The sequence below is a fragment of the Hemiscyllium ocellatum genome, chromosome 14 (genome assembly GCF_020745735.1).
Source record: "Hemiscyllium ocellatum isolate sHemOce1 chromosome 14, sHemOce1.pat.X.cur, whole genome shotgun sequence".
NCBI lineage: Eukaryota > Metazoa > Chordata > Chondrichthyes > Orectolobiformes > Hemiscylliidae > Hemiscyllium > Hemiscyllium ocellatum.
Window position 1 is genome coordinate 4,153,610 of NC_083414.1, and position 17,738 is coordinate 4,171,347.

Below are 17,738 nucleotides of genomic sequence, written 5' to 3' on the forward strand. Positions count from 1 at the left end.
ACCTAACCTACACTTCCCTGTAATGCAATGGACAATTTAGCATGACCATTTCACCCTGACCTGCACATCTTTAGACTGTGGGAGGAAACCGGATGTTTCAGAGGAAACCCACACAGACACGTGGAGAATGTGCAACCTCCACACAGACAGCTGCCCGAGGGTGGAATCAAACCCAGGTCCCTGGCGCTGGGAGGCAGCAGTGCTAACCACTGAGCCATCATGCCAACTGAAGAGAGATTGAACAGTTTAGGCCTTTACTCTCTGGAAGAATGAGGGGAGAGGTATTCCGGATGATAAAAGGTGTGGATAAAATAGACAGGGAGTGGATGCTTCCTGTTGTGGGGCTTTCTAGGGTGAGAGGTTATAGTCTTAGGATAAGGGGGAACAAATTTAAAACAGAGTTGAGGAGAAACTACTTCTCCCAAAGGATTGAGAATCTGTGGAATTCCCTCCCCCAAAGTGTGGTGGATGCTGGGACAGTGAGTAAATCTAAGGAGGGGTTGGACAGATTTTTATTTGGTAATGGGTTGAAAGGGTATGGGGCGAAGGCAGGAAAATGGGGGTGAGCAAAAAACCAACCATGATCGAATGGTGGGGCAGACTCGATGGGCTAAATGGCCCAATTCTGCTCCTATTGCTTACGAACTTGTGAAGATAGACTTTTGTTGAGCAAACAGTAAGTGTATGGAGCTTGGACACAGCTGTAATCTCACTGGATAGTGGAACAGGCGTGAAGGGCTGAATGGCCTGCTTCTGTTCCTATGTTACACTGATCACCCTCAGTCAGTGACTTGATAGAAATGTGCTGTCAATGGCCACCATGTGAATGCCGGTAACTAATTAATCTCCAGTGAAGTTGCAACATGGGGACACTTTATTGCAGATGCTGGAATCTGTACTGAATACAACAAATGTTGGCGAGATTACATCGCAATGTTGCCTGACCCGCTGTGATCTCCAGCATTGTTCATTTTTGGGGGTGACCGTTACGCTGGTATAAACAGTTGTAGTGAGACTCCAGAAATTGCTGGAGAAACTCAGCAGGTCTGGTAGCTTCCGTGGAGAGAGAAGCAGAGTTATCGATTCAAATCCAGCAGCCCATCTTCAGAACGGAAGATTAATCCAAATCACACTGGACTTGAAATGTTAACTCTGTTTCTCTCGTCACAGATACTGCCAGACCTGTAGAATTTTTCCAGCACTTTCTATGAACTTATCACCGCAGTTTATGGGATCTTGCTGTGTACAAATCGGTGATTGTATTTCCTATATTGCAACAGTGCTTCAACGGAACTGCATTGGTTGGGAAACTCTGAGGGATGTGCTGAGTTTGTGAAAGGTGTAGCAAAGACACAGAACCTCTCTAACACACTGTTGACTTCTGACAATAACTGGCTAACGTCAGTATTTGGTTTTCTACAACAAACAGTGGAAAACTTTAATATTTTTCCATTGCCTGTTGGCCACAGGCATTAGGCCTGTCATTAGCAGCAACAAACTAGCCCGTGGTGTGACGATCATTTTCCACCCTCTAACACGCACACAACAAACTCCAGAACACAGGGATGAAAACACAATGCTGCAATTGACATTTTTTTTACTATAAACTCATTTCTGATGAAGGGCTTTTGCCCGAAATGTCAATTCTCCTGCTCCTCGGATGCTGCCTGACCTGTTGTGCTTTTCCAGCAACACATGTTTTGACTCTAATCTGTAGTACCCACCATCGCCTATTTTTACAGAATGCTTACGGTGTGAAAGTAGGCCATTCAGCCCATCCAGTCCACACTGGCCCTCTGAAAAGTATCCCACCTAGGCCCACTCTGTCTCTGCATTTCCCAAAGCTAACCCACCCACCCTGCACAATACTAGATCATAGAATCCCTACAGTGTGGAAACAGGCCCTTCAGCCCAACAAATCCACACCAACCCTCCGAAGAGTAACCCAACCAGACCATTCCCTACATTTAACCCCTGACTAACGCAGGAGGAGAAAGTGAGGTCTGCAGATGCTGGAGATTAGAGCTGAAAATGTGTTGCTGGAAAAGCGCAGCAGGTCAAGCAGCATCCAAGGAGCAGGAAATTCGACGTTTCGGGCATAAGCCTGATTCTTGATAAAGGGCTTATGCCCGAAACGTCAAATTTCCTGTTCCTTGGATGCTGTCCCTGTCCTGGGAGTGTTAGATGGTGGACAGTGTAGAGGGAGCTTTACTTACAGTTTAAAAGAGTACAGAGTGCTTTCCACTATGAACAATATTTGGGAGATTTTGAATCTTGTTGCCAGGAATGTTGTCTTTGGAGTGTGAGTATAATTAAAAAATACACACATTAACATTTCAAAAAGAATGACTGCTGCAAGGACACAATAAAACTCTTCTTTATTTCTTCTGTTTAATAGACGCGACATTTCACTCTCCAGCTTCCAAATACTCGCAGGCTGAAAGGAAACAGAAAAACACAAGATGGTATTGGGTTTAGTTCAGGATTGATATTTTAATCAACTCCCTTCCCTGGACAATCTCACATCTCAAAGCTGCTGGTGACAACATCATCAGGAGGTTGCTGGGATTGGGCTCTTTATCTCAGGAGGAGGGACTCAGAGGGAAGGTTATGCTGGTACCGTTGGACAGACCAGCAGTGGACAAGATCAGATGGTCACAACATCAATCACCAGACAAAGGGGCAGCGTTCCGAAAGCTTGTGATTTCAAATAAAGCTGTTGGACTATAACCCTGGTGGTGCTTGACTTCCAACCTTGTCTACCCGCGTCCAACATCAGGACCTCCACATCAGGTTTGTAGTGGAGGGTATAACACTGATGAAGGGCTTATGCTCGAAACGTCGAATTCTCTATTCCTGAGATGCTGCCTAACCTGCTGTGCTTTGACCAGCAACACATTTGCAGCTGTGATCTCCAGCATCTGCAGACCTCATTTTTTACTCGAGGGTATAACAGGACCGAGGTTACGTGGGGGAGAAAGGTTCAACTGAGGCTTTCGACTGGGACATTAGCCGGGATGGACACGGGGGAAAGGCAGGAGATTGGCACTATGGGATAGAACCAGTGAAGGCACGATGGGCCAAATATCCTCCATCAGCGCCATAACAATTCTGTGATCACTGGGCTCAAACCTGTGCTCATTTGGTTGCATGGAATGTTTTGTCTAATTTCAAAGTTTGATCTTAGATTGTCTGGAACTCGCAGTGAATTCCCGTACCCAGTTAGAAGGGGGATCCTTGCAATCATTTCAAGACAAGTCCATAGATCCCACATCAGTAGCTGGAGAACTTCAACTCCATTTCTAAAATAAATCTGGATTAAAAATCCATCGTTAATCATGATGCCCACGGAACACTAATGCTCTTCAGGGAAGGCAAGTCTGCCATCCTTACCCGGTCTGGCTTACACGTGACTCCAGACCCACAGCAATGTGGGTGACTCTTAACTGCCCCCAGACAAGTCACTCAGGTGTATTCCAGACGAGGGCTCCACACCACCTTCCTGTTGGGATTTGGGAATGTGCAGGAAAGGCTGATCTTTGTGGCACCCGTGAGCTATGAAGTGGCAAAACATTAAAATTCGTGGGCGGCACGGTGGCACAGTGGTTAGCACTGCTGCCTCACAGCGCCTGAGACCCGGGTTCAATTCCCACCTCAGGCAACTGACTGTGTGGAGTTTGCACGTTCTCCCCGTGTCTGCGTGGGTTTCCTCCGGGTGCTCCGGTTTCCTCCCACAGTCACAAAGATGTGCGGGTCAGGTGAATTGGCCATGCTAAATTGCCCGTAGTGTTAGGTAAGGGGTAAATGTGGGGGTATGGGTGGGTTGCGCTTCGGTGGGTCGGTGTGGACTTGTTGGGCCGAAGGGCCTGTTTCCACACTGTAAGTAATCTAATCTAATCTAAAAGCCCAGAGGCCTGGGCACAGCAGAGTCATGTGGATTATTTCAGGGACGTTTTCCTTTCATTGGAGACAGCTCATGGGAGACTCACTGGGATGGAGGGAGTGTCTTATGGGGAAAGGTTAAACAGGTTGGGACTGTCTACTCCCTGGAGTTTACAAGAATGAGAGTGTTTCACTGAAACATGTCGGATTCTTAAGGGGCTTGACCGGGTCAGTGCTGAGAGGATGGTTCCCCTCATGGGGGGGTCTGGGACCAGAGGGTACAGTCTCAGAGTAAAGGGGGCACCAGTGTCAGACTGAGATGGGAAGGAATTTCCTCTCTCAGAGGATTGAGAGTCTTTGGAACTCCTGACCACAGAGAGAGCTGTGGGGGCAGGGTCCCTGTGGATATTTAAGGCTGAGAGAGAGAGAGAGAGATTCTGGATCAGTCGGGGAATCGAGGGGAAAGGGCAGGAAGTGGAGGTGAGGCCAGGATCCTACTGAAAGGCAGAGCAGGCCCATAGGACTGACTGGCCTCCCCCTGCTCCTGTTTCTCATGGTACTGCAGCTTCCTGGGAAGGATCACTTTGTGACCAGTTGTGGAGGGGCCGGTGTCGGACTGGAATGGACAAAGTTAAAAATCACAGAACACCAGGTTATAGTCCAACAGGTTTATCTGGAAGCACTAGCTTTCGGAGCGCTGCTCCTTCAGCAGGTATTTGTGAACCACCTGATGAAAGCTTGTGCTTCCAAATAAACCTGTTGGAGTATAACCTGGTGTTTTGTGATTTTTAACTTTTTAACTGGGATTGGATTTTCATCTAATTTCAAAGTTTGATCTTAGGTTGCATGGAATCTGCAGTTAATTACCTGTACCCATTTCAAACGGGAATACTTAGAGTCATAGAGTCAGTCCAACCCATCCATGCCGACCAGATATCCCAACCCAATCTAGTCCCACCTGCCAGCACCCGGCCCATATCCCTCCAAACCCTTCCTATTCATATACCCATCCAAATGTTATCAAAAGACAATTGGAGAACAGAGGAGAGTTATGTCCAAAGGTGGAGAGGATTAGGCAGGGAATTCCAAAGCCTTGGGAGCCGGTGAAAGCTGGGAATGTGCAGGAGACTGGGAACTGGAAGAGTGTGGAGATCTCGGAGACGTGTTGGGCTGGAGGAGGCTACAGCAATGAAGCCAGGGAGGGGTTTGAATGCTCCGAAGACGGTAACCTGCACAAACCTTCTTTGGGTCAGTTCATCATTTGTCTGGGATACAGATGGAATCCAGGAATGGGGTGTAGATTTTCCTCTCGACTAGCCTGGGATTGTGCTTCATGAAAGGGATCTTGTAGTTAGGGAATCGTTCCTTTAGGAGGCGCTCCTCCAGGGGTGTTGGCACAGGGATCTTTGGCGGAGCGTAGGTCTCCCTCACAATGATGAACATGCTGGGGACAGACGTTAGTTCATACCAGCCTCGAGAGACATCACCAAAACCCTTCACCCACCTCACCCCCACACACTCCAACACACTCCCCCCCACACACACTCCCCCCACACTCCACTGCCCCCCTCTCCCCCCACACTCCCCTCACAATCCCCCCCCACTTCCCCCCACACACACTCCCCTCACACTCGCCTACAATCCCACACTCCCACCCCACACCCTCAAACACACTCCCTTCAAACTCCCCCCACACTCACCTCACACTCACCCCATACTCTCCTACAATCCAACAGTCCCACCCCACACACTCCCACATACTCACCCCACACACCCAGCCCACACACTCCCACACCCCCCCACACTCCCCTCATCCACAGTCCCCCCACCCTCCCCCACACACCCCTCACACACCCCCACCCACTCCCACACTTCCCCCACCCTCCCCCACACCCCCCTCACATTCCCCCACACTCTCCAACAATCCCCTCACACTCCCCCACACTCCCCTCACACTCCCCTCTCATATCCCCATACTACCTCCACACACCCCCACATTCCCTCACACTCCCCCACACTCCTCCCACACTCCCCTCACACCCCCCACTCACCCCCCAAACTCCCACACACACCCCACTCTTCCCCACACTCCCAACACACACCCCCACACACCCCCCACATTCTGCACACTCCCCTCACACTCCCTCCACACTCCCCCCACACTCACCCCCCACACTCACCCCCCACAGTCCCCCCACCACTCACCCCCTACACTTCCTCACACTCCCCTCACACACCCCCACACTCCCCTCACTCTTCCCCACACTCCCCTCACACATACCCCACACTCCCCTCACACACCCCCACACTCCCCCCACACACCCCCACACTCCCCCCACACACCGCACACTCCCCCCACACTCCCCCCACACACCGCACACTCCCCCACACACCGCACACTCCCCCCACACACCCCCACACTCCCCTCAAACACACCCCACACTCCCCTCACACACCCCCACACTCCCCTCACTCTTCCCCACACTCCCCTCACACATACCCCACACTCCCCTCAAACACACCCCACACTCCCCTCACACACCCCCACACTCCCCCCACACACCGCACACTCCCCTCACACACCCCCACACTCCCCCCACACACCGCACACTCCCCCCACACACCCCCACACTCCCCCCACACACCGCACACTCCCCCCACACACCCCCCACACACCGCACACTCCCCCCACACACCCCCACACTCCCCCCACACACCGCACACTCCCCCCACACTCCCTCCACACACCCCCACACTCCCTCCACACACCCCCACACTCTCACCCCCCGCACTTCCCCACACTCCCCTCATACACCCCCACACTCCCCACACTCCCCCCACACACACCCCACTCACCCCCCAAACTCCCCACACACACCCCCACACACACACCCCACTCTTCCCCACACTCCCCCCACACCCCCCCACTCAACCCCCAAACCCCCCACCCCCACACTCCCCTCTCTCTTCCCCACACACCACACACACACCACACACCCCACACACACAACCCCTCACTCCCCCCACACATCCCTCACATTCCCCCCACACTCCCCTCACACACTCCCCACATTACCCCCCCACACACCCCCATACTCCCTCCACACAACCCCACACTCCGCTACACTCCCCTCACTCTTCCCCACACACACCCCACACACCCCCACACTCCCCTCACACTTCCCCCACTCACCCCCACACACTCCCCCCACATTCCCTCGCACACACCTCACACTCCCCTCACACTCCTCCCACAGCCCCTTTCCCACTCATCCCCCACACTCCCCTCACACTCCCTCCACACACCCCAACACTCCCCCCACACACCCCTTACACTCCCCCACACTCCCCTACTCACCCCCCCACACACTCCTACACTCCCTCCACACTCCCCCACCACTCACCCCCTACACACCCCCACACTCCCCTCACTCTTCCCCACACTCCCCTCACACACCCCCCACTCACCCCCCCACACCCAACACTCTCCTCACACTCCAGCCCCACATTCCCCCCACACCCTCCATACTCCCCCCACACAACCCCCACACCTCCACTCACCCCCCACACTCCCCACACAACCTCCACACTGCCCCCACACAACCCCCACACCTCCACTCACCCCCCACACTCCCCACACAACCCCCACTCCCCCCACTCAACCCCCACACCTCCACTCAGCCCCCACACTCCCCACACAACCTCCACACTGCCCCCACACAACCCCCACACCTCCACTCACCCCCCACACTCCCCACACAACCCCCACTCCCCCCACTCAACCCCCACACCTCCACTCAGCCCCCACACTCCCCACACAACCTCCACACTGCCCCCACACAACCCCCACTCACCCCACACACACTCCCCATCCCACACACACAGGGCTTCCTCCCCACCCCCTTCACACCCCACCCTCTCCCTCCCTGTGTTCCCACTCTCTGTGTCCCTTCCCACAAACACACACACCCACCCCACCCTCACCCACCACCCCCCCCCCCCCCCCACCTTACCCCCACACTTGGATCACAGACTGCTCTCTCTGTGTCTCTCTTCCCCCCTCACCCCGTGCCACTGCCCTCCCCCTCCCTGCCCACCGGCCCGTGGGTACTGACCGTTGCCGTGGGTCATCGGGCAGGGTGGGCCGGGGGGTACTGGCCATGGTTGTTGCTGGTCTGATGGTCATCGCTCCGGCCAATGGCGTGGTGGTCTGGGCTGGAGGCGGGAACATGAGCAGTTTGGGGTAAATTGGCCGTCCCGCTGGGCGACTAGGTGGGCGCAGAGGGGGGCTACTCTGAACAATGTGGTGGGATGGTAGCCGGCTCTGAGCTTCGGTCACTACCAGCAAAAGACAGACAGGTCACACACACTCAACAACAACAACGCTGTGTATTTCTATAGCCCCCCCACTACTTCCCACAACCCAGTAAGGTTCCCACCATCCAACGAGCTGTCACTGAGAGTCAGACATCAGATCGATTCTTCCCCAATGCCTTCCCACCGTGACCCCTTTTCCAAGGTTTGGGAATTGTTCGGAGACTCATTCCCGACTCCAGTGAGGAAGGGGGGGGGGGGGGGCTTTCCGAGTGGGAATACCTGCGTCAAACCATCGTGGGGTGGATGCCCTCAGCCTACCACCACCACTCAGCTCCGTATCCCTCACTGGGAAAGGCCACCCGCCCGGGGAATCCGAACCACAGACAGGACAAGGAGGGGTGATTATTCAGGACCATCTCACTCAGACGGTAGTGAGGATGTGGAATTCTCAGACCCAGAGGGGTCACGCCCTGAGCTGATTTAAGAATGACTCCGAGAGGGTCCCGCTCAATCAGAAAATCAATGGATATGGGCAAAGGGTAGGCCAGGGAGCTGAGGCCCAGTAACCTACAGGATAGCAGGACAGGTTGGATGGGCCGAATGGCCCATTCCGTCAGGTTTTCTCATTGGCACTGGGCCACAGTGAAGAGATGTCAGAGACAGGAACAGGAGCGTGGCTACAGGATCAGGAGGAGCAGGCAGAGAGGGGAGGGGAGGGGGTGTAGGGGCTGGAGGAGATTATAGAGATAGGGAGAGAGTGTAGGGGCTGAAGGGGGTTACAGAGATAGGAAGGGGGTGTAGGGGTTGGAGGGGTTACAGAGATAGGGAGAGGTGTAGGGGCTGACAGAGATAGGGAGGGGTATAGGGACTGGAGGGGGTTACAGAGATAGGGAGGGGATGTCGGGTTTTTAGATTAGATTACTTACAGTGTGGAAACAGGCCCTTCGGCCCAACAAGTCCACACCGACCCGCCGAAGCGCAACCCACCCATACCCCTACATTTACCCTTTACCTAACACTAGGGGCAATTTAGCATGGCCAATTCACCTGACCCGCACATCTTTGGACTGTGGGAGGAAACCGGAGCACCCGGAGGAAACCCACGCAGACACGGGGAGAACGTGCAAACTCCACACAGTCAGTCGCCTGAGTCGGGAATTGAACCCGGGTCCCTGGCGCTGTGAGGCAGCAGTGCTAACCACTGTGCCACCGTGCCGCCCAACGACATGGGTTGGAGGGGGTTACAGAGATAGGGAGGGAGGAGAGAGTGAGTGTGTTGTTGAACCTGAAGGGAGGGTAGGAGAGGGAGATAGTGTGAGAGAGAGAGAGAAGGGTGGGGGTGGAAGGGAGGGAGGGAGGGAGGGAATGTGCTGGAGGGAGGGTGGGAGTAAGGGGGAATACAGGGAGGTACTGGGGATGGTGGTGGGGGTGGGGAGTGGGAGGGAGCGAGTGAGGCAGTAGAGGGTGAGGGAGGGAGAGTGTGAGGTGGAGGGTGAGGGAGGGAGAGTGTGAGGTAGAGTGTGTGGGGGGAGTGTGTGAGGTGGAGGGTGGGGGGGGAGTGTGTGAGGTGGAGGGTGTGGGGGGAGAGTGCAAGGTGGAGGGTGGGGGGGAGAGTGCGAGGTGGAGGGTGTGGGGGGAGAGTGCGAGGTGGAGGGTGGGGGGGGGGAGTGTGTGAGGTGGAGGGTGTGGGGGAGAGTGCGAGGTGGAGTGGGAGGGAGCGAGAGATGCAGTGGAGGGTGAGGGAGGGAGAGTGCGAGGTGGAGGGTGTGGGGGGAGAGTGCGAGGTGGAGGGTGGGGGGGGAGTGTGTGAGGTGGAGGGTGGGGGGGGAGAGTGCGAGGTGGAGTGGGAGGGAGCGAGAGATGCAGTGGAGGGTGAGGGAGGGAGAGTGCGAGGTGGAGGGTGTGGGGGGAGAGTGCGAGGTGGAGGGTGGGGGGGGAGTGTGTGAGGTGGAGGGTGGGGGGGGAGAGTGCGAGGTGGAGGGTGTGGGGGGAGAGTGTGAGGTGGAGGGTGAGGGAGGGAGAGTGTGAGGTGGAGGGTGTGGGGGGAGAGTGCAAGGTGGAGGGTGAGGGAGGGAGAGTGCGAGGTGGGGGGAGTGTGTGAGGTGGAGGGTGTGGGGGGAGAGTGCGAGGTGGAGGGTGAGGGAGGGAGAGTGCGAGGTGGAGGGTGTGGGTGGAGGGTGTGGGGGGAGAGTGCGAGGTGGAGGGTGTGGGGGAGTGTGCGAGGTGGAGGGTGAGGGAGGGCAAGTGTGGGGTGGAGGGTGTGGGGGAGAGTGCGAGGTGGAGGGTGAGGGAGGGCGAGTGTGAGGTGGAAGGTGTGGGTGGAGGGTGTGGGGGAGAGTGCGAGGTGGAGGGTGAGGGAGGGCAAGTGTGAGGTGGAGCGTGTGGGTGGAGGGTGTGGGGGGAGAGTGCGAGGTGGAGGGTGTGGGGGAGTATGTGAGGTGGAGGGTGTGGGGGGAGTGTGCGAGGTGGAGGGTGTGGGGGGAGAGTGCGAGGTGGAGGGTGTGGGGGGAGAGTGCGAGGTGGAGGGTGGGGGGGGGAAGAGTGCGAGGTGGAGGGTGTGGGGGGAGAGTGTGAGGTGGAGGGTGTGGGGGGAGAGTGCGAGGTGGAGGGTGAGGGAGGGCAAGTGTGAGGTGGAGCGTGTGGGTGGAGGGTGTGGGGGGAGAGTGCGAGGTGGAGGGTGTGGGGGAGTATGTGAGGTTGAGGGTGTGGGGGGAGTGTGCGAGGTGGAGGGTGTGGGGGGAGAGTGCGAGGTGGAGGGTGTGGGGGGAGAGTGCGAGGTGGAGGGTGTGGGGGGAAGAGTGCGAGGTGGAGGGTGTGGGGGGAGAGTGCGAGGTGGAGGGTGTGGGGGGAGTGTGTGAGGTGGAGGGTTTGGGGGAAGAGTGCGAGGTGGAGGGTGGGGGGGAGAGTGTGAGGTGGAGGGTGTGGGGGGAGTGTGTGAGGTGGAGGGTGTGGGGGGAGAGTGCGAGGTGGAGGGTGTGGGGGGAGAGTGCGAGGTGGAGGGTGTGGGGGGAGAGTGCGAGGTGGAGGGTGGGGGGGGAAGAGTGCGAGGTGGAGGGTGTGGGGGGAGTGTGAGGTGGAGGGTGTGGGGGGAAGAGTGCGAGGTGGAGGGTGTGGGGGGAGTGTGTGAGGTGGAGGGTGTGGGGGGAGAGTGTGAGGTGGAGGGTAGGGGGGAGAGTGCGAGGTGGAGGGTGTGGGGGGAGTGTGTGAGGTGGAGGGTGTGGCAGTGCGGTGGAGGGAGCCTCTGACCTTGGAGCACAGTCAGCGGTTGTTTGCAGCTCTCGTGTCGGGGGAGACTGTGCTGTCTCTCGATTCTCTGCAGCTCCTGGAGTCGGTGTCGCTCTTCATTCATCGCCTCCCGTTTCATCCTCGCTGCTTTCTGAGCTTCCCTCCTGTGGGTGAGGACAGGTCCCAGAGCGTTCACAATATCACCCCCACCCCCCACAGCCCGACCCACACGCCCTCACACAGCCCGACCCACACACCCTCACACAGCCCGACCCCCACACACCCCACAGCCCGACCCACACCCCCTCACACAACCCGACCCACACACCCTCACACAACCCGACCCACACACCCTCACACACCCCGACCCACACACCCTCACACACACACTCACCCCCACCCCCCACAGCCCGACACACACACCCTCACACAGCCCGACCCACACACCCTCACACAGCCCAACCCACACACCCTCACACAGCCCGACCCACACACCCTCACACGCACCCTCACCCCCACCCCGCACAGCCCGACCCACACACCCCCCCACAGCCCGACCCACACACCCTGACACACACCCTTACACACATCCTCACACACCTTCCCACACATCCCCCCACAGCCCGACCCCCACACACCCCACAGCCCGACCCACACACCCCCCCACAGCCCGACCCAACACCCTCACACAGCCCGACCCACACACCCTGACACACACCCTCACACAGCCCGACCCCCACACACCCCACAGCCCGACCCACACACACCCCACACAGACCCTCACACACCGTCCCACACACCCTCACACACACACCCCTCACACACACCCTCTCACACCGTCCCACACACCCCTCACACACACACCCTCACACACACACCCTCACACACACCCTCATATGCACCCTCACACAGACTGTCCCACACACCCCTCCCACACAACCTCCCACGCACCCTCACACACACATTCTCACACACACCATCACACACAACCTCCCACGCACCCTCTCACACACACCTTCCCGCACACCCTCTCACACCCTCATACATACCATCCCACACACCCTCCCACACACCCTCACGCACACCTTCCCGCACACCCTCTCACACCCTCACACACATCTTCCCACACACCCTCCCAAACACACTCACATACACTCTCACGCACACCTTCCCGCACACCCTCTCACATCCTCACACACCCCATCCCACACACCCTCACTCACCCCGTTCCCACAGACCGTCACACACACCGTCCCACACCCCCTCACACACCTTCCCACACGTCCTCCCACACACCCTCACACAGACTGTCCCACACACCCTCACACGCACCCTCACACACACCGTTCCACGCACCCACACACACACACACTGTCCCACACACACACACACTGTCCCACACACTCTCTCACACACCCTCCCGCACACCCTCACAGACATCCTCACCCGCACACCCTCACAGACACACCCTCGCACACACCCTCCCGTACACTCTTGCACACACGACCTCACACTCACACCCTCATGCACACACCCTCCCGCACACACCCTCACACACACCCTCACACACACCATCCCACGCATCCTCCCACACACACACACCGTCTTGCACACACACTGTCCCGCACACGCTCTCACACTCACCCTCCCACATACACACCGTCCTGCACACACACCATCCTGCACACCCTCACACACACCATCCCACACACACTCCTGCGCACACACCCTCATACACACCGTCCCCCGCACACCATCTCTCACACACACCCTCCCACACACAACCTCCCACATACTGCCCCACACACCGTCTCACACACACCCTACCGCACACCTTGCTGCACACCCTCCCACACACCCTGTCGCACGCCGTCCCAAAGAGTCACTGTTGATCCTTTCCTTTACGTAGTGCTGCAGCCCTCACTTGCCTCCCCACCCTCCCCTACTCCCCTGGTCTCCACACTGCCCACCCCTGCCCTGATACCCCATCAGTGGTCAATGAGCTTTGCCCCCCTCACAGCTCGGGGTGGGGCTGTGGGATTCAGGTGAAGATTGCTCAGTGCAGCGCGGTGGGAGTGCAGCACTGTCAGAGGAGCAGTTCACCAGCTCAGACAATAACCTCCCCCCACCCTAACCCCAGTACCAGGGCAGGTGTTGGGCATCTCTCTCTTTCACCAGCTTCAGCCAGCACCTCAATCACCTCCCCCTGGCCAGGATGTTGTTGAATTACCTCTGTAACTCCTGGTCAATCCAGTCCGATATGGATGATCTGGAGGTTAAAAGAGGGAAATTTAATCTCAATAATGTGCGTGCCTGTTGTGCCTCACTCAGAGAACCCTCCACGTTGGGGCTGGAGGGAGGGTCAATGCTACGGGCTGTGTTTTGTCAGTGGACCTGTCAGATACAGCGACTGTATCACAGCATATCACCTCAGACTCCATCTTACCCCAGGATCACTTGAAGCATGACGCTCTACAGTGTTCACCCAGTGAGTGGCCAGACACTGAGCTACCTGGCTAATGGAAGGGTTGTGTATCACCGAATCTGTACAAAATGATTCATCCATGTCATCAGGGCAAGTCCCAGTTTCTGCTGTTATGGGATACATTCTCCAAATCAGGTACAACATTTCTCCCCTCACAGTGACCTCCCTCACCAGGCACCACACATCCCACACCCCAATCCACCCCTCCCTCCCTCCCTCTGCTCAGCTAACCGAAATCACAGGAACCCTGCTCATTGATGGTGCCAGGCAATTAGTCACACACACGGTCACGGATGTCAGGAAATGCCGACTTCAGGAAACCGGACAATACCAGACTTGGAGTAAGTTCGGGAATCGAACCAACACAGCTTTGGAAAGTGCGGCATTTGGGGACTGCGCTGAAAGTGGAGCAGAGGTTGGAGGTCACCAAAACTCTCATCAAAAGGACGAGCAGTCTGGTGGGGGCCGAATGGCCAGCACCCACTTCTCTCTCCCTCCTTCAAAACGTTCACTGAAGCACACCCCCTCTCCTCATCACAAAAAGCTGAGAGAGTGCCGCACTGTCAGAGGGTCAGTACTGAGGGAGTGCCGCACTGTCGGAGGGTCAGTGCTGAGGGAGTGCCGCACTGTCGGAGGGTCAGTGCTGAGGGAGTGCCGCACTGTCGGAGGGTCAGTGCTGAGGGAGTGCCGCACTGTCGGAGGGTCAGTGCTGAGGGAGTGCCGCACTGTCGGAGGGTCAGTGCTGAGGGAGTGCCGCACTGTCGGAGGGTCAGTGCTGAGGGAGTGCCGCACTGTCAGAGGGTCAGTTCCTTGTGTTTTGAATATGAACAAGGGACCCTGTGGTGGGTGCAAATAGCCACAATTTCGAGACAGAGTGCGTGAGGTGATCGTGGGAGACTAGTCCTCGGACAGTGACTCGATGGAAGAAAGATGTTTGTCTGGTTGCTGTTTGTGGGATCTTGCTGAGTCGAGATTTTTGGCTGCATGTTTTATTGCAGTTGTAACTGATTTCAATCCAATGTTTAATTGGTGAATGAGCGTGTTGGGATCTGCTGGAATTTGCCTGAGGGTGTTCTGTGGCTGGCTGATCAAGGCTGAGGCAGCGTGAATCTGGAAGGGGCTTCCTCTCTGTGTTCAGGGTTGGACATGGCCAGTCCCAGTCCATTCACAGCCTCGGCCTCTTCACCTGCCACACAGCACAGCTGGAGAACCCTGCCCCCTGCTGTGGGCCATCCGGAACTGCAGCTGACCGACCAGCAAATAAAGTGACCATTGACCGGGAATAGGGCTCGCCAACGACACAGGTTTAGAAACAGGCTGTTTGTGCCTCTCTCTTTACAGCTTTCGCTGTCACCTATCATCAGTCAGGCTCCTCCCCAACACCTGGTCCCTGTTTATCTCAGCAGGGTCAATGCTGAGAGGATGGTCCCCCTCATGGGGAGGGTCAGGGACCAGAGGGTACAGACTCAGAGTAAAGGGGGCCCCAGTGTCAGACTGAGATGGGGAGGAATTTCCTCTCTCAGAGGATTGAGAGTCTTTGGAACTCCTTACCACAGAGAGAGCTGTGGGGGCAGGGTCCCTGTGGATGTTTAAGGATGAGAGAGAGATTCTGGATCAGTCGGGGAATCGAGGGGAAAGAGCAGGAAGTGGAGGTGAGGAATGTCGGATCAGCCAGGATCCTGTAGGATAGCAGAGCTGGGGCCGAATGGCCCACTCCTGTAACTATTTCTTATCAGTGAGCCGGAGAAGACCAGTGTGACACAGAGTGGACAAAGTTAAAAATCACACAACACCAGGTTATAGTCCAACAGGTTTAATTGGAAGCACTAGCTTTCAAACGACGCTCCTTCATCAGGTGATAGTCACTCCGAAAGCTAGTGCTCCCAATTAAACCTGTTGGACTATAACCTGGTCATGTGTGATTTTTAACTTTGTCCACCCCAGTCCAACACCAGCATCTCCAAACATGACCCAGAGTGAAAGCAGGAGAGTGAGCTAGAATGGGGCGATTGGTTAGCAGACAGCAATGGGCCGAATGGGCCATCTCTGTGCCAGGATTAATCTACTGACATCACTCAGTGATGGGGGAGGGGGGTGGGTGATCCTGTGATAATGTCTGGGTCAGAACAAGGCACGGGGAATATGGAAAAGCTGCTGGATTTAGTCCAGGGAACTTTATGGATCTGCCGAATCAGGATGGATGTGAGAGACCATGGAGCTGCATCCCCCGGGGCCTGTACCCGTCCCACTGTCACCGCGGAGCGAGATTCCAGGGCCATTATCAGAGGGAGGGTGCTGGGAGCTGGCTCTGCACAGGTCTGCAGCCAAACTATATACATCCGACAAGGAATACACTTCAGACAGGTACTCTGTGGGTCAGACAGGAATTCTGTGGGTCAGACAGGTACACTGTGGGCCAGACAGGTATTCTGTGGGTCAGACAGGTACTCTGTGGGTCAGACAGGAATTCTGTGGGTCAGACAGGTATTCTGTGGGCCAGACAGGTACTCTGTGGGCCAGACAGGTACCCTGTGGGCCAGACAGGTACTCTGTGGGTCAGACAGGTACACTGTGGGTCGGACAGGTACTCTGTGGGTCAGACAGGTACTCTGTGGGTCAGACGGATACCCTGTGGGTCAGATGGGTACTCTGTGGGCCAGACAGGTACTCTGTGGGTCAGACAGGTACACTGTGGGACGGACAGGTACTCTGTGGGTCAGACAGGTACACTGTGGGTCAGACAGGTATTCTGTGGGTCAGACAGGTACTCTGTGGGCCAGACAGGTATTCTGTGGGCCAGACAGGTACACTGTGGGCCAGACAGGTACACTGTGGGTCAGACAGGTACTCTGTGGGTCAGACAGGTATTCTGTGGGTCAGACAGGTATTCTGTGGATCAGACAGGTACTCTGTGGGCCAGACAGGTACACTGTGGGTCAGACAGGTACTCTGTGAGTCAGACAGGTATTCTGTGAGTCAGACAGGTATTCTGTGGGTCAGACAGGTACTCTGTGGGTCAGGTAGGTACTCTGTGGGTCAGACAGGTACACTGTGGGTCAGACAGGTACCCTGTGAGTCAGACAGGTACTCTGTGGGCCAGACAGGTACTCTGTGGGCCAGACAGGTACCCTGTGGGTCAGACAGGTACCCTGTGGGCCAGACAGGTACTCTGTGGGTCAGACAGGTACTCTGTGGGCCAGACAGGTACCCTGTGGGTCAGACAGGTACTCTGTGAGTCAGACAGGTACCCTGTGGGCCAGACAGGTACTCTGTGGGTCAGACAGGTACCCTGTGGGCCAGACAGGTACTCTGTGGGTCAGACAGGTACACTGTGGGCCAGACAGGTACTCTGTGGGTCAGACAGGTACTCTGTGGGCCATACATTATTCTGGGATCACCAGACCTTCCAAAATGGATAATGAGTTTGGTTTCTCAGACTTACCTGTGTCGTCCTGCTGGGTGCTATGTAAAGGAAAAAGAACATTGACACAATCAGTTCCCGTTCAGTCACTGGCTTCATATACCCAACAGCACAGGGTTAGATACAGAGTAAAGCTCCCTCTACACTGTCCCCCATCAAACACTCCCAGGACTGGGACAGCACAGGGTTAGATACAGAGTAAAGCTCCCTCTACACTCTCCCCCATCAATCAATCCCAGGACAGGGACAGCACGGGTTATTACAGAGTATAGCTTCCTCTACACCATCCACCCACCCACCCCCCCCCATCAAACACTCCCAGGGCAGGGATAGCACAGGGTTAGATACAGAGTAAAGCTCCCTCTACACTGTCCCCCATCAAACACTCCCAGGACTGGGACAGCGTGT

The 17,738-nt window shown here is 56.3% G+C and overlaps 1 protein-coding gene across 5 annotated transcripts in view; it reads right to left on the reverse strand.

Moving 5' to 3' along the window:
- Positions 1 to 2,349: 2,349 nt before the first annotated feature.
- Positions 2,350 to 17,738, reverse strand: part of LOC132822220 (uncharacterized) — a 70,373-nt gene continuing 54,984 nt past the window's right edge. For 4 of the 5 annotated variants that reach the window (XM_060835317.1, XM_060835318.1, XM_060835320.1 and 1 more), the window contains 6 exons: positions 17,352 to 17,371; positions 13,655 to 13,693; positions 11,446 to 11,588; positions 7,998 to 8,220; positions 5,122 to 5,326; positions 2,350 to 2,437 (listed from right to left, as the gene is read on the reverse strand). In XM_060835317.1, coding sequence (XP_060691300.1) covers positions 5,140 to 5,326; positions 7,998 to 8,220; positions 11,446 to 11,588; positions 13,655 to 13,693; positions 17,352 to 17,371 — 612 coding nt within the window. In that variant the 3' untranslated portion in view covers positions 2,350 to 2,437; positions 5,122 to 5,139. The remainder of the gene's footprint in view (positions 2,438 to 5,121; positions 5,327 to 7,997; positions 8,221 to 11,445; positions 11,589 to 13,654; positions 13,694 to 17,351; positions 17,372 to 17,738) is intronic. The other variant, XM_060835319.1, reaches the window with a different exon arrangement.